Genomic DNA, 27,239 nt, shown 5'->3' with positions numbered 1-27,239 from the left:
TTTAATCTTTGCTTTAAAGAGTAAGAGTTGAATGTAAGCAACAACAACGATGTCTTGAAAGCGGAAATCATTAGCGCGAAAAAGTTATTTAATTTAACCATGGCGTACTTTATAACAGGCCTACTCACCGTGCAGATGACGTCATAAACTGGAGGCGAACATTTTGTATTTATATTATAGGTCGAAGTGCTTGCTAAATTATTTCGTCAGTTTTTAAACTTTTAGTTTACTTTGTAATAAACATGGGTCGTAAATACTGTGTCACGATTTGCAACGGCAGTTATGATAAAGTTTCTAAAGAAATAACTTTTCGTCTTCCTCAAACACCAGAAGAAAGAAAAAAGTGGTTGGCTGTTATATAAAGAGACAACATGCCAGATAAGAAAGACACCATTGTTTGTGAAAAGTATTGGCCTATTGGAGACATTTTGAAAAAGATTTAGTGATTTAGTTTGTCAATGGGTAATATATTGCTATATTATGTTTCGTGAAGTAATTGATAATACATGCATATCTTCTTTGTGCAATCTATTGATAATTGTATCAGAATCCTATAAATTAAATCTGAACAGAAACCATGTGTTACACTTTCAAATATTTTCTTTTAGAACTATTGTAATTTATATTCTCCAAGGTCTGAAAAAGAACCAAAACAAACTTTTTTAAAACTTAGCGTTAAATAACAAAGGTCAACAGCAACTGTTTTTTTTGTTAAAATGAACTGTTAAATTTAAATATTTATACTGTATATAACTATAATAGAATATAATAGAATAAAATTATTTTTTAATAAATTTTTAATGCATTTTTGTTGTTTACTATTATTTCTTCCTTGAAAATTAATTTTTATGTTCAGTTCTGGTTATTTTTTCTGTATTTTTTGTTTAAAAAACTCGCCTCAGTTTATGACGTCATCCGTACGGTGAATATGCCTATTATAATGTACGCCATGGGTTAGCAGACTTTAACGGTTAGCAGACTTTAACATCCCTCAGAATTAGGCCGTTTTATTCGGTAACCGTATTATTGTTTATTTTTATATATTGTCGCAAAACTTTAGCGGAAGTCTGCCAACCGTACGCCATGAATTAAATTCAAATAAAATTACGTCATTGATTTGCGTTTAATGTGTGCATTTTTTAAAAGTTAACATCTTAGATAGGTTTTTATAAAATTTAATTAAGTTGAAAAATCTGGTATAGTATGTAAACTTACCCTTATAAATTTCTTTAAATCAAACTACAATATTTCTAGGGGTTATATATACCCTCATTATTCAAGTAATATGAGTATATTACTTGAATAATGAGGGTATATTTAACCCCTAGAAATATTGTAGTTTGATATAAAGAAATTTATAAGGATAAGTTTACATACTATACCAGATGTTTCAACTTAATTAAATATAGGCATTTTAAAATCAATTAGATGTGTTTAATTTTTTAAAATCAACTTATTAAAAAAGTGTTTTTATAAACTAAAAAGTTAAAAGTCAAAAAAGTCGGTTTTTATTATTCGAATATAGATATTTGATATTCGAAAATTTGATATCCGAATATATGATATCCGGTTAAACGACAATCCGGTTAGCCGAAGAAATCACTAATATATTATAATGTTATATATATATATATATATATATATATATATATATATATATATATATATATATATATATATATATATACATATATATATATATATATATATATATATATATATATATATATATATATATATATATATATATATATATATATATATATATATATATATATATATATATATATATATATATATATATATATATATATATATATATATATAGATATATATATATATATATATATATATATATATATATATATATATATATATTTAAATTATATATATATATATATATATATATATATATATATATATATATATATATATATATATATATATATATATATATTTAAATTTTATGTATATTGTATTAATTCAAAAAATTAAGTTATTTTAAAAGATGCGTTATTAAAAAAGTTTCTATGGAAAGTTATTATAGTCTCTTGAAGCAAAATGGAGAGAATTGCAATCAGGTTAATGTTAATCGAGAGGGCTTTTATGGTCAAACAAAGAAGGGTATGCGACATGGTTAGTTAAGATTTATATAATATAGAAATATATAAAAAATGCTAAGTATATAAATTCAAAAACATTTCTAATAATAAGTTACATATTTGCTTATAAATAAGTGCATTTAATGACGAAGACCTTATTATTAAGAAAATTGATAACAATTTGGTTGTATGTAATAAAAAAATTTTAAGTTATCCACTCCATATTTAATTTTTATAATTGTCTGAATTTTTTACGAAAAATCACATTTAAATAAATAGCAGTGCTTAAAATAGTTACCTAACACCAGCACCTTTTCACTTGGTCTGATAACTTGTTGATTAAGGTTTTCACTTGGTCTGATAACTTGTTGATTTCTTTTTTTTCAAGTTTTGTCCTTGTACATTACACAAAATTTATTTTAAAGATGATTGCTGATTGAAAAAAAAAATCGATTTTTTAAACAAACACAAAAATCAATAATGTCATGTGCTAAAACTCATAGGAATAAAATGCAATTATATATATTATGAAGATTATTTGGCCTACAATAATATTCTTGGTATGCATTTATTCTTTTGTTTTAATCAAAAAAATTGGGCCTAAATATATTTTTTTTAACATTCTCTTTAATTTGAACACAACATGTCTTGGAGGTTTGGAATCCCTTTAATATTTCAAAACACGCAAAATGCTATGGTCAAGTTATCTCATTTTTATCTTGTAAAAATGTATAAACCTGGCCTTCAGCCATTTTAAAAAAAATTGTTTGTTTTATTCTATTTGTAGTAAAAAAATCCTTCAGCCATTTGAGGTGCACAAAATCATACTAAAGTTGTTGTTTTCAAGTTGTTTTTGTTCATTTTTAAAGTAGTGTTAGAATTTCTTTTGAAGTTTATTTTAATCTATCAATTTTGTTTATTATTAACTTAATTTCTGAAAATATCTTTCACAATATTGTCAATATTTCTTTATTATTGAATGGCAATACTCTCATTGCATCCTCTTCGTTATGTCTTCTTGGAGTAACATTCACTACTTACCTCTCATGAAAACCACATTTACATTCCATTGCAAACTTAGCAGTTACTAAGGTTGCTTCTGTTTATTGTGCTTGCTATTATCTTACTTAATCCTAATCCCACCTCTACAAATCTATTAATTATCCCTGTATAGAATACTCTTGTCATACTTGGGCTGATTGTTTTAATATTGCTAATGATTTGTCTTTTAGACAAGATCCAAAAACGGATTGTAAATGTTTTTTGACCTGCTTTATCTGCCAAGCTTATCTCTCCCAGTGTTGTAAAGTGTATCTCTTTCTCTTTTCTACAAATGATTGCTACTCAAACAAGCTATCATTTCTAGTTCTATCAACCAAAACTGATTTTTTCTTGACTTGCCATTCAGCAAAGTGCTTTCATTTTACTGTATCTATCCTTTCATAGTCTAAAAACTTTTAAAAAGTATCTAGTATTTTTACCCACACTTTAATGCTTTAGAACTGACTCCCATTTTCATGTTTTTCTGATTCATGCAACCTTAACTTTTTTATGTTTTCTGTCAACCGTTTTTTTTTTCTTTAATACTATTCTTTGTTTTATAGTAACTTAGTAAAAGTTTCTAGCAATTTATTCTTTCTTCTTCTATTATATAAAATAAAAGGGTATCTGATGATGATGTTTTTGCTCTAACACCTGACTTTCTCATTTAATAACAATATGAAATTAAAAAGATTAACTATGTTGTAATGTGGCAAAACCTATTATGCAAATATACTTAATTTTACTGGCTTAGTATGGTTTCTAAAAATGATAAAGAGAATGATGATGTGGTAAAGTATCCACTCTATCCAAGTTAGTCATACTGCTGGTCATTGCAGGATGATACTTGGCACAAATGAATGTAATTTTTCTTGTTAAAACACTGTCAAATTTTCTGGACATCAGAAACACATCTCAAAAGCAGTGGAGTCCTCTTTTTTTTTTCAGCCTTTAAATTTGCGTAATGTTCTGAAATAATACTTAATTATTAGACATATTGGTTAATTCATTGTAATTAGTAAATAAATGTATAATATTTTTGATGTATTTTAAGGTTAATTATATTTCCAAATATACTTTCAAAAATATTAAGAATAAATATCCAAGTTATGCAGAATAATAGTTTTTTTCTTTCTTTCTGTGAGCTAAACTTTTATAAGACCTTTTAGTTTACAATAAAAATGGCCAGGTTATAGTCATTTTCCTCAATTTAAGTCAATACATTGGTATTTAGGTTTTAACAATAGTTAATAATCATTTAGAGTCATGTTCCTCAGTTATAATGGTAAATTTACTGTCATATTCCTCAACTAGAATTTAAATTGTTCACACAAAAAGTAAAGCTATAAAATGTTCAATAATGGATGTGAGCTAAAAAAAAGAATTTTATGTTTACATTTTAAAATGACATATCTTTATTATGCTTCAAGTGACCAAAACTTTTTTATTAAGGTACCCTATGATTTCCTATTTCATTTGAAAAAAAATTTAATCTATGAGACTTGGGCAACTTCTGAAGATAGTGAAAGCACAACCCATGATAACAGAAAACTTGACTTGATTTCAAAATTAACAAATAGCTATAAAAAAATTTAAATTGCATTATTTTTACTACAAATTTTTGAGTTCATAACCCTTAAAAAGAAAATAGTATTAATTTTCAGCCATATTTTTCCACTAGACATTAAGTTGTTTATTAAAAAATACGATTACAATAACTATAATGGTAAACTTGGTCAAAAAAAAAGTGTGTTTTAAGCATGTGAAAAAAAAGGAAAAAAAAGTGTGTTTTTCTGATTGTTCTTATTTTGTAAAAAAACCTAGTGACTTTTTAACCATTATAACAGAAAAGTTATCATGCATTAGATAAAAGCAGTGAAGTAAAAACTATTGCGCTTGACAAAATAAATGTGTTTATTAAGGTCTGTCGTACTGGTCATCTCTATAGGCTTTTTTCATACAGTACATCTAGATAAGTTTTATCCATGATGGACTTTTGTTTCCATAACTTCTGGGGTACCACAATGCTCCAACCATGGTCCTGCTTGTTTCTCTACTATTCTAATGGTTTTCTTGATAATACAACTAAAATGGCATTATTTGCTGATAACACAACCCTATACTTTAGTCTTAACAAAAAGTCATCACTTTTAGATTGCTTAGAAAGACTGATCATAAGTGCGAACTCAGATATACATAAAGCACATAAACAGCCTATATTCTATATCTTGTTTATGCGCTTTGTGTATTTTAAGCCTTTATTCTATATTTCATTTATGTGCTTTGTGTATTTTAAATTTGTCTTTAAATTAATTTAATTAGTATTGCTCTTCTATCATTCTTTATTTTTGTCTGGACAACTGTCTAAATTGCTTTGTTTATAAAATAATTCTCCTATATCCTAATGTAATTTGTTCTCTCATTATTCTTCTCTCATTACCTTCTTTGTTTTCATTCAACAAGTTTATATGCTAAATAAAATTGCTAAAATAAGATTAAGTAATATGAGCACACTTAAAGATTTCTTTGATGTAAGCAGTGAAGTTATAGTTGCTTTTTTGTTTTTTGAATCGACTAATATTATCAAGCATGAATAAATCTGTGTGAAATATTATCAAGCATCTATAGATCTGTGTGAAATTTTGGTGCTAAAATAATGAAATTAATTTTAAAATAATAAAATTAATTTTAAAATAATAAAATTAATTTTAAAATAATAAAATTAATTTTAAAATAATAAAATTAATTTTAAAATAATAAAATTAATTCAACTTATGTTAGCTAAAAATCCAATCCATTTTTGTTTGAAAGACAATGCATAGAAATATTTAGTTTTGACTTTATTTAAGGATGCCATTTTTGTGTAATATGAGCATGTTCAAATTACCCAGTGTTTTTTATTAAAATTACCTAGTTTAAAGTGTTAAAATAGCAGAGGTTTGAATTATTTTTTGAATAAAAATAAAACATAGTAGAAAATTTTAATATTTTATCAATACTAAATATTTTTCTGTAATTTAAATTCAAAAAATTTGAATTTTTATCGTTCGAAGGTTTGAGTTAGTATTGTAGTAGTATTGTTTCAACAAAAAGTGGTTTAAAATTTGATCTTTTAATGATAAGTTTTCTTAATAACAAATTATTATACTTCAAACATTAGTTCTAATTGTTAGGTTGGTATTTTTTTACTCAAATAATGTTATTTTTTTGAGCTAATTTAAAGTGCTCAAAGTATCAAGTGGTCTGGGTGATGTGAGCACTTTTGCTACTTTTTTAAAACCTCTGTGTTTTTAAGGAAAAATTTCGGGTGTCAAAGTGGATCATGAGTCGGCATAATTATTTTTGAAAATATTCAAGTTTTCGCTTAAGGTGTTCATATTACCCTAATCTCCCTTATATAATTTTCACTAACTTTCATCAATATTTAATTTTTACCAACTAGCTAGAACACTGAAACCTGTTTTAGTTTATCATTGTTTTATTTATAAAATCTTATTGTACTAAAACTTTTTTATTAGGAATTGGTGTTTACAGCTATATGAATTCATTTTTCAAGTATGAAGGTGACTGGTTTCAGGGGGTTAAACAAGGTAAAAGTTAATAAGACAAATTCTACAGTAATTTTTGTTAAAAATCTCTTTATATATTTGATAATGTGTTGTTTGTATAATGTGTTTAGTAATGAGTTTGTCTAAAAATTAGGTTGCGGAACTTTTGTTATGAGAGATGGTAGCTATTATAAAGGATGTTTTCTAAATGGAGAAATCCATGGACGTGGAGAACGATATTGGGCTCATTCTAAAAATCTTTTTGTTGGATTATTTGATTTTGGAGAAATAAATGGTGAGGGTGTCATGAAATATGGAAATGGTGATATGTACGAGGGAACATGGTTGGAAAATAAAAAAGAAGGTTTTCCATTTTTTGTAGATTTTTACATTTTTATCATTTAATTCAAAATTAAAAAACATTTCCAACATGAAAATTGTTGACAATTTAACTCTTATCTGTCTTATCATATTTAAATTATAGTGTTATTATTTTATTTTTTTTACTAAATAATACAGCTATGTATTTATCTTTGTAAACACATAGTTTCTTGTGTAATATTTGTTAAATGTTACCTTAGTTACCTTAAATGGTCATCAATTTTAAAGAGAAAATAAATGATCTTGTTATTGAACTTGCAGCATAGAGTTGGCCATGTAAGAAGTCTATTTTAGATAAACACCAACTTTATCAAATCTTTAATATTGGTTTACATCTGTGGTAATTGAGTATGCTAAAATAACAAGAAAATGACAATTTTTTAATATAAAAGATTTAAATCTGAGTGAGCTAACTGAACCCAAGGAACAAATCGCTTCTCCCCAATAGAAACACTTCTTAGAAGCTTATTAATATATTTATTGTTTAATGCATGCAATTTCAATCGGATTCCATCCAGCAAATTTAAATTCTGTTGATTAATTTTGATGTAACTTATAAAACATAGCAAGCTGGTTTACAGAAAAATGTCTACAATTATATAAAAATTGTTATTTTAAAATGTATGCAGTTTTCCCATTGCATCACTTCGCATATATGGCGTGATGTGAAAGAGTTTAAATATTGCAATATCATCTTTATATATAAATTAATTTATATATAAAGTTGCTGTTGTTCATTTTTATATATATCGTGTTTATAAAATGATAATAAATTTTATATATTGTAAATGATATAAAATCATATTATTAATTGAATTTGCAAAATAGTATACATTAAATTTAAAATACATTAATTTAAAAAAATGTGTAGATAAGTATATTCAAGAAATCATTCTCCTCTCTCTCCTTATGAAGCTTTCTTGCAATGAAGTTTCAAGAGCTTTAGATATTCAAATCAAAAACCTAATTTTATGCAAATTAGTATTTGTGATTTCTTTCTATATAATTTATTTCAAGATTTGGAGTTGAAGTTATCAATTAATTTGTTTAGCATTTTGACCAACTTTAGTTACATAAAAAATATCACCGAGTTGTTTAATATAATTAAAATATATGGTAAAATAGGTATAATGTTAAATTATGAAAAATTAGGTTGTAATTATAGTATACTAGTATTTCTTTAAAAGCAATAATGAAAATCTGAAACAAGTTTTTGTTAAAAATAGCGAAACTTTTATTTTTCTTTATTTTATTTTCATTTATATTTCTAAGACCAAGAAGGCCACTATAATCAAAAAGGCTTGATTATAGTGGAGGAATTTCTTATATATAACATCTTCACTTGACTTATTTGTTATTGTTATAATTTTTTAAAGGACTCCTAATCCTTATATATTTTATCTTCCAGCTTTCATATGTTTTTTTATAAAGTTTTTTATACATGTTTATGTTTAATTGTAAACCATCATTGTTATGTTTCTTGAGTTCTACTAAAATTTTTTGATTTTATTTGATTATTTGATTTAAGTTACACCAAAGACAAAAAAAAAATAATTAAAATTTTAAAAATACAATTGTACAGGTGATTTAGTAATGAGATCATGAACTAAAAGTAATTGCTTATACAGTTGACTCTTGATATATCAACCACTTGATATCTCGAACTTTTGTGTATCTTCAACTTTATTTCTGGTCCCTTGCGCACTCGTTTTAGTTGAAATTCCCTCTATATCTCAAACTTTTTTCCTGGTCCCCTGACAGTTTAAGATATCAAGAGTCAACTGTATTATTTACAATCCTGAGTATTGTTTATGTGTTTATATCATAAGAATCAGAAAAAATCATATGTGTGACAAATAAGTACAGTACAGGTTTAAATAAGATTTTTCCAATTATATTTGTAACAAATTTATTTATTTTAATTAAAAAGATCTGAGTATTTATGTAATATTTGTATTATTTAAATACTAGCTGTCCATACATATAGAAAACTATATTGTTTTCTTTTTAAAGCTATGAAAAAAAAAATTTTCTATTATAGTTAATTTTAAAAACTATAAATACTTTGGTAGCCGTTGCGCAAATTGCTATTTATCAACAGATTGGATATTAGTACTTGTCTCAATAATATTTAGAATACTCCCTTGAAATGTGCTAAAAATTACCAACAATAGTAATACTGGTCATGGTAAGTCTATTCCACACCGACCATTTTAATAATTTCACTTTTTTCAATAAATTTTAAAAAAGAGTAAAATATAAAAATCTTTGTTTTGAGTTAAGGATTAATGTTCAATACTTTATAACTCGTTATTGTAAACTTCTATAAAAAACAATAAAAAAAAAAGAGGACAAGACCTTATTAGTATTTTTTTAAATAAGTTTCTATTAGTTTTTTTCAGACGATCCAGTACTTAATAGGACTCTTGCCCTGTTAATTTTAAAGACAATTAAAGTTTTGCATGTAAAATCTTTATTCTATAAACGTGTTGGCCTAACTAATTATCTAAGCACATTAATAACATAAGTATCTCTATTATGACATATGTGCAACAAATTTCCAACAGTGTTTACATGTTTTTAGAAATTTTTAAAAGCTTTTTAATGTTTTTAGAAATTTTTAAAAGCTTTTTAAAAAGTTCTCGATTTTTATTTTTTTATAGTAAATAATATTTTTATATATGTAATCCATATATTATCTATAGGCCTTTAAAAATGTTTTTCTTTGTATTCTAGAAAATTGAAAAAGATTTAAAAAAAAATTAAGTGTGTAAGCAAAAGGATTTGAACCCATGCAAAGCACTTCAACCACTTTGGCATGCTATATCATCTTTTAACACTGTTTAATAAACAAATGAAATATTAAACTTTATAAAACGGCATATAAATGCTTTAAATCAAAATTAAAGAGATATTGCCGCAATGAAATTTGAAAGTATAAGTAAATCTATAAATTTTTTAATAATTTAAAGAACTTGAAGTTTACACGTTAGATATTTGCATAGACTTTTGTTAACATAGATAAAGTATAAATCATTATGAATTGTGGTTTCAAAAAGATGCCTAATACACTACCGTCGATAATTATTCGAATAGTCATATTTTTTGATATAACATATCAAAGTTTAATTAACTATTGAGAGAAAAACTAAAACAATATCTACCAGAATTATGTTATCTTCCTATTTATTTGGTTAACACAAAAAATTTAATATAAAGTTAGATTAGTTTATAATTTACTTGCCTATTAATCACCCTTAGCGACAATAACCGCCATATATATTCTTGGCATTCTACTTAATGACTTATCCAATTTGTCGAAGTCAATTTTATGCTACTAAATAATAAGTTTTTTCCACATCTTATGCATCATTTGGCATTAGCTTTTGACATTACATTTAATTAATCACATAAAAATCCAATAGAAGAGAGCTTTTGATTGGGGAGGCTAAATCATTTTATTCTATATTTGATCATTCTCGAACTCAGTCAAAGAACTTATACAATTTTCTGAAGAAAATGTTTTGGATTTAAGATTTAAGTCATATTCTTCTGAAAAAATAAATGGTTTCCCATTAATCCAACTTTCCAAAGGAATAGCATGACTTTTTAATTGTCCAAATAAAACTACTTTTGTTATTATTCCCTTTGTTTTTACAATTTCACCAGTGGCATTCTAACCAAAGCAGCCCCACACCTTAACACTACTACATCCACCGTGTTTTACAGTTGATAATACACACCATACATTCAATGATTTTTTTTTTCAGAAAATCTTCTCTTGAAACCAAAGATTTAAAACTTCGACACATCGGTCCACGTTTACAGTCATTAATGGTCTATCTTTTATGTAGTTTTAGCATTTTTATTATTCTTATGATTTTTATCAAAGCATTTCAATCAAAATACTTTTGTTTTTTAAATTATCTAATAGTGCAAAAATAAACACTACAAACCAATTTACCTGTTCTGATTTTTTTGCTGAGCATTGTTAAAAATAGTTAGGCCTTATTAAAGTCTAGTTATAAATGTAATTTTTCCTATTATTCTAAAACATTTTCTCTACTAAAATAAACTTCTCTACTAAAAAATGATTGGGCACACACAATCATTTTTTCAAGTATTGCTTTAAAGGTGGATTTTTTACCTCTATTATTGTACATTTGTACTTTTGTAAAATTTTTACCTCAGTACATTTTTGCTAATCAGGTTTTATAAAATAAAGCATACACAACTACATATGTTGAGAGCATATATATTTATATATATGCTCTTAGTGTCTGCTGGTTTCACTGGTATACCTAATATTACAGTTAGAACAACAATTTCATATACAACAAACAATATCAGGTTATTAGGTAAAAAGTCTTACAATGATTCAAAGATGAAAGTATTCATAATCCTCTTGTAGAGGATTAAGAAAAAAAATATGTTGTATGTAACTTTTAAAGGCCTTAACATTCTGTGTCTGGAATATTTATCAAATTTAAATGGACTTCAAACAGTTAGGAGATTGGGTCAGAGAACACAACAGGATGTTAGCATTACTAAATTAAAACAGATTTATTATATAATTTTCAAAAACAAAAAATCTCTTAATAAAACATGAAAATAATAATTGTCAAAAAATCTCTTAATAAAACATCTTAAGAAAACATGAAATCTCCTAATCTCTTTACATGCAGTTTCATTCTTGCAGAAACTATAAAAATGTTTTGTAGTTAAGTAACAAGTCTTGTAATAGTCACCACTAATTTTAACTGCTTTCCGAAAGCAGGATTTAAGAAGAGAGCGACGGACAAAGGTGGCAATTACTTCTCTGCGTTAAAAGTTCAATTGATTAGTTACAGCAACCTGTTCCTAATTACATTAGTCTTGTTCCTAATTACATTAGTTACAGAGACATTTTGATGGCGGACTATGATGTTTTTGTTTAAGGAAAAGTAATGACAGCTGTTTAAGTGTTGAGAAGTGCAAAAAGAAAAAAAAGAAAATGTAGATGTAGCAGTTATTAATCTAATAACTGAAGAAATTTTTTTTTTTCAGTTTTTTTATGTTTACTCAGAGTAATGAAATGAGAAGTTTTGAATGTTTTTTGAAAAACTGTTGTGTGAGTCAATGAAACAAATATCAATTTCAGTTTTTCATTGTATATATTGTATGTTATACTACATTTAACACAAAACTATTTCACACTATATACATTTATATCATGTTTGTATATTGAAGTCCTGTCTATTGTGAGTAATCTTCGCAAAATAAAAATTATTGTTTTTAAAAGTGAATAATAAAATTAATTTATTCATAGCTTTTTTATATTAATTTTTTGAGAGATATTTTTATATAACTTTTTTTAAGATTCTATTAAAATTTATTTTTTATATCTTTTGATTTACCTCTGCTAAAGAATGGAAGAGACAATTTATGTAATGATGTTTTATAAAATGTATTGTTGTGAGTTGCGTGTTAATATACAATTTAGTATTAATATTGCAATAATATTACAGGCAATGGTAAACTCAGGCACGCAGATGGAAGTGTTTATAGTGGAGCATTTCATTTCAATAAACCTCATGGAGAAGGAAGGCTGATGTTCAAGTTGTTTATTAAATTTTAGATATCTTTTTCAGCAATTAGTTACTACATTACTTACATAAAATATGTTATTCTTTCATAAATAGCAATGGAGAAGAGTTTATTGGTGAATGGGTAAATGGTATGCGGCATGGGCATGGCATATATCAGTATCAAGATGGTAGTTTGTATGAAGTCTGTATCAATATTATATTTAAATTTCAAAATATATATATATATATATATATATATATATATATATATATATATATATATATGTTTGTATTATATATTCAATAACACTTAACATAACGGACAGTTAACAACCAAAACTTATTAATTTTATTAAAAATTTAATCTAAATAACTTCATTAGTAATAATTAGTGTAGTGTCATGGGCGCCACTAACTATTCTCTCATGACTTTGTCACAACTGATAAAGCCGTAAATGCAGCAGAGCTTACATTAATCATCTGAAATCCAAGTGAATTTAAAAAGTTAATTCCAATTTAAGTTAAATTGGAGTAGCCCAGTTGAGTTTACATACATCAATCAAAGGTTTTTGTTTGATTAGGGACTATTAATCAAAAGAAAGGTTTTTGTAGGTTTAAAAAAATCACAAAAAAGGTTTTTGTAGGTTAAAAAAAATTACAAAATCAAATATCACTCCCCTTGAAACAAACTGTCTTAAAATTGCTAACACCTCCTCCTTTATATCCATAGACATAATTTGTGGACAACCCTAACTTCACTTAAAATATTAGTGAAAACTATTTGGAAACAATGTTATAAGAAAGACTCTATTTTTTATCAATAAAATTATTAAATCATACCTTTTGTGAGACTAAATACATAGTAATGTGTATATATTTTTTTTTTTTTTTTTTTTTGTTATTTCACCTCCCCAAGGCCTAGAAGGCCACTACAGATGAGGAGGCTACTTAATTGTGGTTATAACCCTCTCTCAACTCTATAACTCCGAAACACGAACCTTGACGAACAAGGCCGCTGCGCGGAGAAACAAGTTGAGCGCGGTACTACCAGGGACGTGGTGGGGATCGAACTCGGAACCTCTCGCTTATGAAGCGAGCGCTCTACCACTACACCACTACCGCATATATATACCGTATATATATATGTATATATATATATTTATATATATATATATATATATATATATATATATATATATATATATATATATATATATATATATATATATATATATATATAAATTAGTAAAAATATTTATCTAATTTTCTTCAACAATTTGTTTCGCCATCAGTAGGCTCATCAGAAAGAATCACACTTTGCAATTAAATTAAAGTTGTTTAGATATATATATATATATATTTAAACAACTTTAAAATGCATTCTACAAAATAGAGTGCTAAATGTTCTTAAAAGAACAGAGCAATTATATATTAGTAGAAAATCACTTAAATTTTTATTTTTTTATTTTATACTGTGTTTTATCAACAAAGACTCATCAGAAATGAATGATCAAATTAATAAAACTTCAATTTATACCAAAAATTAAATTACAGGAAGTCGCAAATGTCTTAACTACTGTAAATTTTCACACATTTGTGGAATTTGCTGACACTATTATAAAAAGAATTCTTTAGAAATGATTACTTATGCTTTTTTTAAAATGTTTTTTTAAAATGTTTTTTTAAAAAGGGTATTTAATGTAAATATAATTTGAACTTATTTATTTTTATAGTTATTTAGGAGAAACTTATTTTTGTGCCTACACTTAGAAATTAATTCCAATTTTTTGTTTAATAAGCATTCTTGATTTGCATGTGTAATTATTTCAAATTTTTCTTGTAGGCATAGTATGCATACATTCTTGGAGGAAACAACACATTTATATACAACATTTTTTGATGAACAACTTCCATTCATTGGACAATTGTTTTTTTGTTTACAATTACAATTTTCTGTAGTTTTTTCATTTAGGATTTATTTTTTGTTTAACAAAGCATTATTGTGCCCTTTTTATAATTCTTTCCATATTTTTTGTGCAACTGGAGATAACTTTAATTGTATTTCGATTAAAAATTTTATGTAATTTATTAGAGGGCGGGAAATGCTTATCGACCAATTTTAAAAACACTTTTACTATGTTAGTGGAAACATTTTTGCTATATGGGGGGTTGAACATGTATTGTGTCTGTTTGTGTACACAGTTAAGTTGTATAATTTATATATTATCAATTTTATTTCTTTAATTTTTCAGGGTCAATGGCGTTGCAATCAATTTCATGGGGAAGGAATTATGACTCACTCTTCAGGGATTTATTACAATGGATTATGGATAAATGGAAGACCATTACGTATGACAAGTTTTAAAATATATAAAAAAATAATAATAATAATTTTGGATAATAGTTTTTAATTCAAGCAAAAAGAATAGCCTATATTAAAATTATTTTAATTTTAATATAGGCTGGATTGAAAAGATTAAAAGACTTTTATGATAAATACACCAATTTATAACTTAATGGTTTTTTATATTAAATAGTGAAAAAATACATATTTTTTAAATATTTCATAATTCTATTACCCATTATCTTGTAAGGGTTTAAATTGTTAAGACTAATCATGAAGAAGTATTAAGTTTTATGATTATGGAAAACAAAATCTTGCATTATTTTAATATTAACAGATAATTTAGGTCAATGTCGCCTAAAATAAACCCATTTAAAAATGAAGTTTAAAAATATATATTAGGTTGTTTTTTTATTTTTTTATTTATAATAGTTAACATGTACTTTACATAATAATGTAAATATCATATTATATATGTGTTAAAAATACTGTAATATGGTATTAGCAATGCATATTATGACCTGTATTACTATTAAATTTTAATTTACAGCTATTAACTATTTATTTAAGTTGAATTTGACTTACAAAAGAAAAATGTTTTGATGAATCTTAATTTTATATTTAAACAGTGGAGCCTTGCAAGATGTTATTTGATGAAGATGAGCCATTGACAATTTTTCAAGACTCTAGTCCATTTTCTCTTAGTATCACATGTTTAACTGACCAACAAGCAGTTACAAATGGTAATTGTTGTAGTCATAATTAAAGTTAATAATTATTGAAGAATTATTAAAATAATTGATTATTATTATTAATTGACTATTGAATCTAAAGTTATTAAAATAATGAATTATGAAATTTTTTTTTGAATTTTTCATAGCTCTGTATCTTATGTAGTTTTAAATTTTATTTTTTCTATAAAATTTCATTTAAATTAGGGTGTCACAGAAAATTAGGGTGTCACAGAAAAGATTACCTTTAAATTAGGGTGTCACAGAAAAAGAATACCTTTAAAATGTTTGGCTTTAAGATTACCTTTAAAATATGGCCACCATCTAAAAAATTTCTTTTTGGTGATTTATTGCACCAGAACATTTATTTTTGATTGATAGGAATATTTTAGTGGTTCCTCAGAGACCCTGAAAGTTGACAAAACTCTGCATAAAAATGAAAACATAAAAAAGTGATTTTTGGTTCAACTCAATTTAATAATAATAACTGCAGACTGTGTATAAAAAAAATTATAATAAAGATAAGTTCATTACACGTTAAAATTCCTTACCAGGAACATGAAGCCATCATTTTCTAAGCAATCTTATGATTGAATACGCTGTTTAAGTTAATCAAATCTGTTAAAATGCATTTCATGACCTGTCAGCTGAAGAATGATTTTATTATGTTTGTATAACAGCTCAATCTTAAATGTGTACAGTGTCTTGATTACCATCTGGCCCCAATTTTCAACCCGACTGCAAAAATTCTTGATAATTTTCTTGCACATGCTTCTGCAAGAAAACTATCAAGAATTTTTTATAATAATTTTCATCTTCATTAAGCACTTCCAATTTTTTGGAAGTGCTTAATGAAGATGGCTTTATCCCACTGAATAGTCCACAACATACAGTGAATGCAACAGACAAGAGAAAATTAATATATCTGATGTTGTGCCACCATAGAAGATATTGATTCGAAGCATTCTCCAAAAGCTGCCAAGTTCTTGTAATATCAAAGCAGTAATATCAAAGCACATTCCTAAAACTGCAACTTAATTCAAACTTGATATGTTTAATTAAATAATTCATTTTTGTACTTATCATTTTGTAAAATAATAAGAGGTAGACATGTTTAGTAAGAAAGAGTTTAACCTTTCAGTCAATATTATATATATGTGTATATATATATATATATATATATATATATATATATATATATATATATATATATATATATATATATATATATATATATATATACACATATAATATTACAATTGCGGTGTACACATATATACACACACAATTAAAGTTAAACAGAACAGAATGAATCATAAACTCATCATTGTATAGCTGCAATAGTGGCACTGTGGTTACTATGATAGTTGCTGGTCTAGTTTTTTTTTGAAACTGTCAATAATAAATGCAATGACAACATTATCTGGCAAAGCATTCCAAGTATCTGCAACCCAATTATTGAAAAAGTTAAATTGAACTATGCAATTGCTATTAATTTCATGATAAAAGCGTTTGCAATGATCATAGATGCGAGGGATTAATTTTGGGTCAGTATTTCAGTTGATTAAATTAGTTTTGTTTTCAATTTTGAATTTTTGGATAAGGTCACCATGTTTTCTTCTGTCACTTAGAGAAGTTAGTCCAAGATTAAAGTTTAGAGAAGTTAGTCCAAGATTAGCACAACTTGTCTTGGAATCAAGGTGCTTTAATTCATGAGGGTTTTTTTTCAAATTTAGTAGTCTTATTTTAGATAAGGGCACCAGGCTGTTCCAGCATATTCTAGATGTGGACATACATAAGTTGTTCGGAGGTTCTTCCATACTAATATCTTTGCTAACGATGGTGTGCTTTAACATACCTAAGATTTTATTAGCCTTAGCAGCAGCAGTGAATGCTTGATTATTATACTTTAGATCATCAAAGAGGTGAACACCAAGGTCTTATTCCATTATTGTTGTATCTAACTGGATTCTTTTGACTCTTTGTTGGAGTTGTTATCATTGATGAAATAGATGCGAGGAACAGATCTGGATTAGTTGATATGCATAACTTTACATTTTTTGATGTTAAGTTGCATGAGCCATATTTGGACCCCATTGACAATTTTATCACTATCAGCTTCCAGACGAAACTTGCTTTTAAAAGTGTTAACTACACTGAGGATCTTTGTGTCATCTGCATACATTTTGCAATTATTTTTACTGCTAATGTATTCTGGTAAATCATTAATATAAACTATAAATAGGGTTTAACCAAGAACTGAGTTCTCAGGAACGTCACTAATAACCTGTTTCCAATTGATTGCGACATTTTTGAGGATGATACGTTGCCATTAATCCCATACGATTGAGGATGATACGTTGCCATGAATCCCATACGATTGAGGGTGATACATTGCCATTAATCCCATACGATTTAAGCTTTTTTAGTAACCTTTTGTGAGAAACTTTGTTAAATGCTTTTGCAAAATCAAGAAATAGAGTATCTACAGGTAACTTTTGTGAGGCAGTATAGGTTAAAAAATCCATAGTAATCAAGTAAATTTGTGGCAACAATGCAGGATTTTTTGCTGACAAATCCATGTTGACATGATGAAAGAAGATCGTTAGGTATTAGGTGATGCATAACCTTATCTTCAACCATTTTTTTCATTATTTTATGTGATAAAGAAGTAATTGAAATCGGTCTATATTTTGTTGGGTCAGTCCTGGGTCTTTTTTGAACAAAGTTACATTAGCAACAAATATTGCTTTTATTATATATGCTTTTCCATTAACATTAGGGAAATCATGGCAAGCAAAGATGCTATTGCACTGGCGCATGCTTAAAGAATGTATGGACTTAGTTTATCTTCTCCAGTAGATTTATAACAGTCAAGTGCCTCAAGGTGTTTTTAAACAGCTTTATAATTGAACAAAACTTTAAAAAGAGAAGCAGATGTGCTCAATAATATAGACATAGTGGAATACTTTGTTTAATTATAGACAATCAAAACATTATTGGAACAAAGTTTACCAAAAGGTAAACTTTGTACCCATAGAACACTATATGTTTGACAGTTATGTATTGACATATGTATTGACATAGTTATGTATTGTGTATTGACATAGTTATGTATTATGTATTGACATAGTTATGTATTGACATATGTATTGACAGTTTTATGTTCAGGAAGTTGAAATCACCAATAAACAATTTGACATATAAAACGATGTTTGCGATTTCATTAAAAGCTTTTATTCCTCTAGTTAGTTGGCAATAAATACAACCAATAAAAAAAGTTTTGTAATTCAAAGTGAGTTGTTCTGGATGCTTTACAGCTGGGTCATTTCATGCCAAATAGACCAAAATTTTAGGATTTCAACATGGACCCCCTCAGATTTTGATGAAACTTAGTGGGTTTGTTAATATCAATGAGAAAAGCAATTCCTGAAAATTTCAGCATAAAATCTTTTGTGGTTCATGAGATATGGTCATTTGAAATTTCTGATTTTTCCAAAAATAAAAACTTCAGTAGCAAAAACATGATTTGTTCATACTTTGAAGCTCTATATTTTAAAAACAAAATTTCATAAAACCTTCTAGTTTTTTCTATTGTATACAAGTTTAGACTTACTTTAATAAAACTTTGACATTGAATTCTTGAATGTCACATTTTTTCCATAATGGCTACCTAAAAAAACGAAAAAATTGTTTACAAGTATAAAAAGTTGGTTTTGATGAGTCAATATACAAGACCTGCAGTTTAAGAAGTGAAAATAAATATTTTTTTAGTTTCTATATATGGTAGGCTTCTAAATTTTTAGAAATTTACTGATAAGATACAATTCAGTAAAAAATTATAGACCTCTAAAAATGGCTGCGGCTAAAACTTAGGAAAATGTGCCTCCACTTCAAACCACAGGTAACCTAAGATCAACACTAGTTTTAATAAGATTTTTTTTTTCTTCTAATTTAGTAGACTTTATTACAGTGGTTTTAGAAAAAAAAATATGGGTATTCATGGAGAAGTTACAAAATCAGAACAATGAAAATTGCCCAAAATGCATTAAAAACAATAAAAATTAAGTTATTGTTGTACTTTAGTTTGGATTATATATTGTAATACAAAGTATGGATTATATATTGTAATACATGCATGTATTACAATATATAATCCATAGACTGCATGCTGCACATTTGCCCAAATACCAACACACTAAAAGAGTACCTTATTGCTTTGTTTGATAGACATGATATAGTTCCAGTCATTCTTCCTATGTATGACTTTATTGAAAAAGCTTTTCAACAAATATACCAATTAAGAGACCACCATTATATAGCCAAAAATCAATTACCAAGTAATCATATTTAATCATTACCAAGTAATCATATTTTACATAAAATGTAAAAATGTTTGTAACATTTTAGATCATTTGCAACACAATACAAACTCAGTTCATTGTTTCATTTATGAAGTAAGAAAACAAAAGAGTTAATGCCTTTAACCATTGCATTTATTTTAGTGATGGTGCATGTTCACAATACAAAAAATTATAAAAACATATCTAACTTATGTCACCATGAACTAGATCATAAAGTATCTGCAGATTGGTGTTTTTTTGCTACAACACATGGAAAGAGTGCTTGCCATGGTGTTGGAGGCTCTATCAAAAGACTTGTAGCTAAGGCCAGTTTATAATCACTTACAGATCCAATCAATTCACCTGAGAAAATATATGATTGGTGTAGGGAAAATATATTTTCAATACATTTCAAATGATGCAATTATATTATATTGCATAAACTTTACAGATGAGGCGGGTGTCATTTGATAATATGTATACTAATGTAAATGTACCTAAAATGCAGCATATATTTCCACTTCTCTTTCACCAGGAATTAATATAGCATGTGTTTATGATGCAAAATGATTTTTAGACAATATTGTGGAAATATCTAAAAAAAATCAAGATGTTTTTATCAAGTTCATAAAGCAGTCTATATCCTTAAACACTTTTACTTGGCCATATAAAGAAGATACTTGCTGTGTTCCAATATTTATCTATCTTTTATATTATTATCTTCATTTCATTTATTAATCATTTCAGCTCAAGAAAAAACTGAATTATTTTATCGTACAAAAGCATAAGTAACATAATTAAATAACAGCTTCGCAAGATTATTATAAATTTGAATTATTTGATTTAAACATGGTTTTTTAGCTAAATTCATTTAAAAGATTCATTGTTTATATTGATTGTTTATTACATTAATAATATTCTTAATAACCATAATACTCTTTATTACATAATCAGCTATGTTGACAAGTCAAATAACTCTTATAACTTGGTATAAGTTGTGATCTAAATTTGAAAATGATAATCAAAAAAGTCAAATTAATGAGGAAAGGTGGAATCGTGAATGTATTGAAAAAATATTATAAAATTTATAGTCATGATATTAAATATCAGGTAAATTAGATTAAAGGTCTTTCTTTTTAGTTTTACTTAATAGGCTACTAATAAGTTTTATATGAAAACATTAAAAACTAAATTTCAGTTTTTATATGTGTATGTTTGGTGGTGTGTTTGGGCATAAAGGCACATCATAGATCAGACATAAAACCAGACGCACCATGTAAGGAGAAGTGTTCAATTACAATTTTTTTCTAAGTATCTAATACCCTAATTTTTTTCTTTTTCTAAATTTTTTCTGGGAAAAAATGTGAATGTTAAAAAGTAAATGGATGGGGAAGGGGGAGGGGGCAGGAAAGAGCTGGGGCTATTTAAAAATTGAGTTTTATTCAGGCTTAACTAAAGACTTATTTCTAGTACTGATTATGAAATACTTTTAAATTCATACATACTTTGTATTACAATATATAATCCATACTTTGTATTACAATATATAATCCAAACTAAAGTACAACAATAACTTAATTTTTATTGTTTTTAATGCATTTTGGGCAATTTTCATTGTTCTGATTTTGTAACTTCTCCATGAATACCCATATTTTTTTTTCTAAAACCACTGTAATAAAGTCTACTAAATTAGAAGAAAAAAAAAATCTTATTAAAACTAGTGTTGATCCTAGGTTACCTGTGGTTTGAAGTGGAGGCACATTTTCCTAAGTTTTAGCCGCAGCCATTTTTAGAGGTCTATAATTTTTTACTGAATTGTATCTTATCAGTAAATTTCTAAAAATTTAGAAGCCTACCATATATAGAAACTAAAAAAATATTTATTTTCACTTCTTAAACTGCAGGTCTTGTATATTGACTCATCAAAACCAACTTTTTATACTTGTAAACAATTTTTTCGTTTTTTTAGGTAGCCATTATGGAAAAAATGTGACATTCAAGAATTCAATGTCAAAGTTTTATTAAAGTAAGTCTAAACTTGTATACAATAGAAAAAACTAGAAGGTTTTATGAAATTTTGTTTTTAAAATATAGAGCTTCAAAGTATGAACAAATCATGTTTTTGCTACTGAAGTTTTTATTTTTGGAAAAATCAGAAATTTCAAATGACCATATCTCATGAACCACAAAAGATTTTATGCTGAAATTTTCAGGAATTGCTTTTCTCATTGATATTAACAAACCCACTAAGTTTCATCAAAATCTGAGGGGGTCCATGTTGAAATCCTAAAATTTTGGTCTATTTGGCATGGAATGACCCAGCTAATCTTTTAAAATTTGTGATTTCGCTTGCTGTAAGACTACTGTTAAAATGAATTGCAACACCACGCTTATGAGTAGTCTTTTCTGAAAATATTATAGTTTGGAAGAGATGGGGCTGAAAAATTGTTAAACCAGGTCTCTGTGATAAAAATGATATCATATTTATAGTTATAAACAGCTATTGTAAGTTCGAGAAATTTGCTTTGGTTTAAAGATGTGGCATTTGTATAGAAGCAACTTAAAAATCTATTAGGTAATGATTTAGGGTTTAATATTTGGTGTGTACCTTTGTTAGATTTATAGTTGACTATTTCATTAATTATTTTTCAAGCCTGTAAATATTAATAATTTTAAGCCTGTAAATATTAATAATTTTAAGCCTGTAAATATTAATAATTTCATAGCTACATTATTTTCAAAATTTTTTCATTATTATATAATAATTGTTTATTATCAAGTTTACATTCTTTAACATTCTTTGTCCAATATATAATATAGCCAAGATTTATTGACAATATTGTAGAATGTGGAAGATTATTGAAAGTGAGTGCTGGCGTTTTAGCAGTTAATAAACTTGATATCCCTGCTCCCAAAGAATCAACAAGAATCTTAGCAAAAATAGGGAATGAGTAAGATTAATAAACAATTTATTAATATCTGTAATAATTTTTCAATCAAAGTAAATTTTTAAGATGTTTAAATTTCGTAAAAAATGTTGCTTAAATGATTCACTAATAGTGTTACTACTACTTTATTTTAGTATTGTTTTATTTTTGTTCTATAAAGAATTTGATTTTTTATTTTATCGTTTATATTTTGTAGGTACTATTTTTATGCTCCTAATATTTTTAACATAGATTTAGTTCAAATAATTGTTGATTGTCATATATCATATTATTCATGTTGATGAATTAAACAAATTAAAACATTTTTAGTGATAGAGATAAGAATATATATAACTGTTACTCCTAAATCAGTGTGTTTTTCTGTTTTTACTTTGACAAATAAAAATTGGATGATTTGTTCTTATAAACAAGCAATTAAAAAAAAAACATTAATTTTCAATATACTTTTTTTGAAGAAATAAAAAAATAAAATAAAAACCAAATAAAAGTAATATAACAAAAAATAGTGAAAAAATTCCTGATTCTATTTTACTTAAGACAAGTCTTTTTGGGTTTCTTTTGAACAAGACAATTGAACAAGATCTACTGTTCTCCGTTCTGCAAGTATTATTAGCCCAGGAATATGTATATTTTTGCATTACCTCTTTTTTTAGGAAGAAATCATTTATGTTGTTTAATGTTAATGTATATTTATATAAATAACAGTCTGATAATAATAATAATAATACAAGATTTAAAATAAATGTTTTTTCATCAGGAAGGCATATGCTGATAAGTATTATATTTAAACAATAAATAATATTTTGTTAAATATAGTTTATATTGTTCCATTATTAAATGTTGCAAGATTAAATTTTGTTTTTTTAAAGAAACATTGAGCTGGAAACTTATCCATTAGTTACAGAAGTTATTAGGAGTACTTCACCTGTAAATAATTGCTTTTTTATTAAAAAATAATAATTTTATTGACTTTTTTGAATGATAATATAGACTTTATTTTATTAGTTTTTACTGTTTTTAGTCTTTTTATTTACAATTTTAGATTAAAACATGTTTGGTAGATAATTTCATACCAGTGAATGAGAAGGAGACAATACCAAGTACTTGTTTTTCTGTTTATTTTTTTTCTGTTTAAATGAATTTATTTACAAAATGTTTTTAAAATATTAGATGCAATACAATTTTTAATTGATTTTTTTCTCAAAACATTTTTAAAAAGTAACTAATTTTCAAAGTTTCCAAGTAACCATAATTTCTTAAAACTTTATTTGTGTAAAAATCTTTTTGAAAGCTGGATTGTGAGTTATTTTATTAGTATAATAAAATGGTAAATGCATTTTAACCATAACATTAACATTAGCAAAATATTTTTTATTTGTTGATAAAAAGTTTTAAGACATTTAGAGTACATTTATAAGTTCATCAATGTAAATAAATTTAAACTAATGTATTTAGTGGTTTATATGCTATAACACATCAAAATGTGGCATTTTTTCTTTTATTAACCCTTTATTAGTTCATTGTTTAACATTATAGCAATTGAAATTGGTTTCAAAATGTTCCTGCCATATTATTATGCAAATTGAAAGTGGCTCTTAAATGTTTTTGTTGTAATTTTATGGTTTCATGCATCTCATATTTCCTTCTAATATATACTAATCATAAAACAAATTTATCTTGTTTGTAAGAATAATTTATATACATAAATTTATCTTATCTACATACTAGATAAATTTATGTGTATAAATACTAAAATATATTATTTTATAAATAAATAACTATAAAAAAACTTTACCTTTTTTTATATATACTTTTGTTTATGAAAAGTAGATTTTATTATACTTTTCTTTGTACTTAGTTATTACTTCAGTAAAAAATATTTCAGGAATAATGGACTAAAACATCAAATTAAATTTCAGTATCAATGTTTTTTAAGGTATATTTAGCTATTACTGGATTATTAAATTTCATAGCTTATTTGATTATTAAATTTAGGTATGTCTTTAGCCAATAGTAAAGCTGTGTTGAAATCATATTGAAAGGTTCTATGGATTTCTTATGGCTATATCTATGGATGGTTGGATTTCTTATGGTTGGATTTAATTATGTATCATTAGATTAAAAAAATGGGTTATTGCTTCTAGCATAATGATAAATATTATGTGGAGTAGCAGTTCTAAACAGGATCTTTGTTGTTTGTCACTAAATACATTGCACCAAACAGATCTGTATTTATCTGTTACTATTCTACGTTTTCTTACTTTAATTAATAAAATACACAAGTTCATTAGTGGTTACATCGTAAATGTCATAAAGTTTAATATTGCATAATTACTGAGTTTTTGTTTCAATATTTTTTACTTTTACATGTGTTTACTTTTATTTTAAATACCTCAGTGAAGCAAGTTTTTTTAATGCAAAATCATCAGCAAAAAAGCATATATTTTTGCATGAAGAGAATAAAAATTACATATTCTTTAAAAGTGAAGAGTTAAGTGAAGTTTCCAAAGAAGAATGTTGTTTTTCTTATGTTTCTGATGTAGAAAACTTAGATCCAAAGTTATTAGAATTAGGTTTAGGGGAAGAAATGCTTGTTGTTTCATAATTTTGAAGTTTAAAATTAACATTTAAATTAAAATGTTTGCTCCTATTTTCCATTTTATTGAATTTTAAAGACAAAAAGTTAACTATCACCTTTACCAGACAGTGAATTATCTACTTTAGAATCTTGCAGAAGTGTCTCATAAAGTTTGCGCATTGTGTTATCTACACAGTATATAGCAGACAAAAAGCAACTTTTTTTAAACATTTTTTACACAGTTACACGCTAGGACACTTTTTTAATATCCTGCTGAACTCTACCAATTATTCTATCTGCTGGAGGGTAGTAATGCTCTCTTCAGGGAAAGTAATAGTGATGAGCATATTTTTAAATTATTGCTTTTTCAAAGAAAGAAGCATCAAAACTATGCTTATTTCTTGCTTTGTCCATAGCAGCCATCCATGCAGTGGAAAATGCATCAAATTTTTACTTCTCTCTTATCTTAATAGGCCAACAATTTTTTATTTCCATCTCAATTTTCGAGTCTGTTTGGCATTAATGGACAATTAATATAAAATAAACGTCATTATTAAATTTTTAAAGAAATAAAATTTAAAAAAAAAATAAAAATTTTTTCTTTGCAAAAAAGGAATTTTCGGTTTAACAAATAAATAAAAAATAAGTATTATTATTGAATGATTTCTTTAAAAAGAAACAGACATTGAGACTCATTAATATAAGATGTCGTTTTAATATATTTTATATCATTATTCCATAATGTATATATATATATATATATGTATATATATATGTATGTGTATATATATATATATATATATATATATATATATATATATATATATATATATATATATATATATATATATATGTATCTATGTATGTATGTATGTATATATATATATATATATATATATATATATATATATATATATATATATATATATATATATATATATATATATATATATATATATATATATATATGAATATATTAAATAGCTGCTATTGCTGAAACAGTTGAAAATAAGCCACCTCAGCTCCAAGCAACAAACAATGGAAAAGTCACATTTAATAAGTTACTTCTGCCACCTTTGTCAGTTGCTGTTGCTGCAAGTTCTTCTATTTCATTATCACCAGATAAAGTTGAAGCACAGCCTACTAATAGGTACAAATTTGCATCATCATTGCATAACAAAATGACATATTTTAGTCAGCTTTGACATTTTTATTTTCTATTTAGAAACCGTAAAGCAAGTGTTCCCCCTTCATACAAGGTTGATCTCCATGAAAAGAAGCGTAATGATACTAAAAAAAAAGAAGCTCTTAATGAGTTAAAGAAAGAAGAAGTTTTGAATAAAAAATTTTGTAAACCAGGTAAGTAAACTTCAGTAATATTTAAATGTCTTCTAACTATATGACAGTTAAATTTTTTTTTCATTATTTTAATTTAGGAGATTACATAATAATTGTTGAAGATGTAACAGAAAATCCATTCTTGGATATTCGTTTGGAAACAATCTACTTTCGAATCAAAGTTCTTCCTACAAATGTACTTGAAAAATCACAATAGCTGATATGTTCTTCTTCTGATATGTTCACTTCTCTTTGAAAAGTTAAAATGATGTTTACATAGTACAGTCAGAAATATTTAAGTATATATATACTTGTATA

The 27,239-nt window shown here is 25.7% G+C and overlaps 1 protein-coding gene across 2 annotated transcripts; it reads left to right on the top strand.

Annotated features, from left to right (window-relative positions):
* The first annotated feature begins 1,981 nt into the window (after positions 1-1,981).
* Positions 1,982-27,239, top strand: LOC124805825 (MORN repeat-containing protein 1). 2 transcript variants are annotated; one of them, XM_065814920.1, is made up of 13 exons: positions 1,982-2,136; positions 6,662-6,733; positions 6,846-7,055; positions 12,580-12,670; positions 12,754-12,841; positions 14,892-14,988; positions 15,613-15,726; positions 22,903-23,008; positions 23,875-23,932; positions 24,048-24,105; positions 26,568-26,733; positions 26,809-26,942; positions 27,020-27,238. In XM_065814920.1, exons 1-13 carry the CDS (start codon positions 2,031-2,033, stop codon positions 27,136-27,138), a joined length of 1,419 nt encoding a protein of 472 aa, XP_065670992.1. In that variant the 5' UTR covers positions 1,982-2,030; the 3' UTR covers positions 27,139-27,238. The 2 variants fall into 2 exon arrangements, with proteins under 2 accessions (XP_065670992.1, XP_065670993.1); XM_065814921.1 differs by lacking the exon at positions 15,613-15,726 and having other exon boundaries at positions 27,020-27,239.

Source organism: Hydra vulgaris, chromosome 13 (genome assembly GCF_038396675.1).
Source record: "Hydra vulgaris chromosome 13, alternate assembly HydraT2T_AEP".
Lineage (NCBI taxonomy): Eukaryota > Metazoa > Cnidaria > Hydrozoa > Anthoathecata > Hydridae > Hydra > Hydra vulgaris.
The sequence above is the reverse complement of the archived record's forward strand: the minus strand, read 5'-3'. Positions and strand labels throughout refer to the sequence as shown.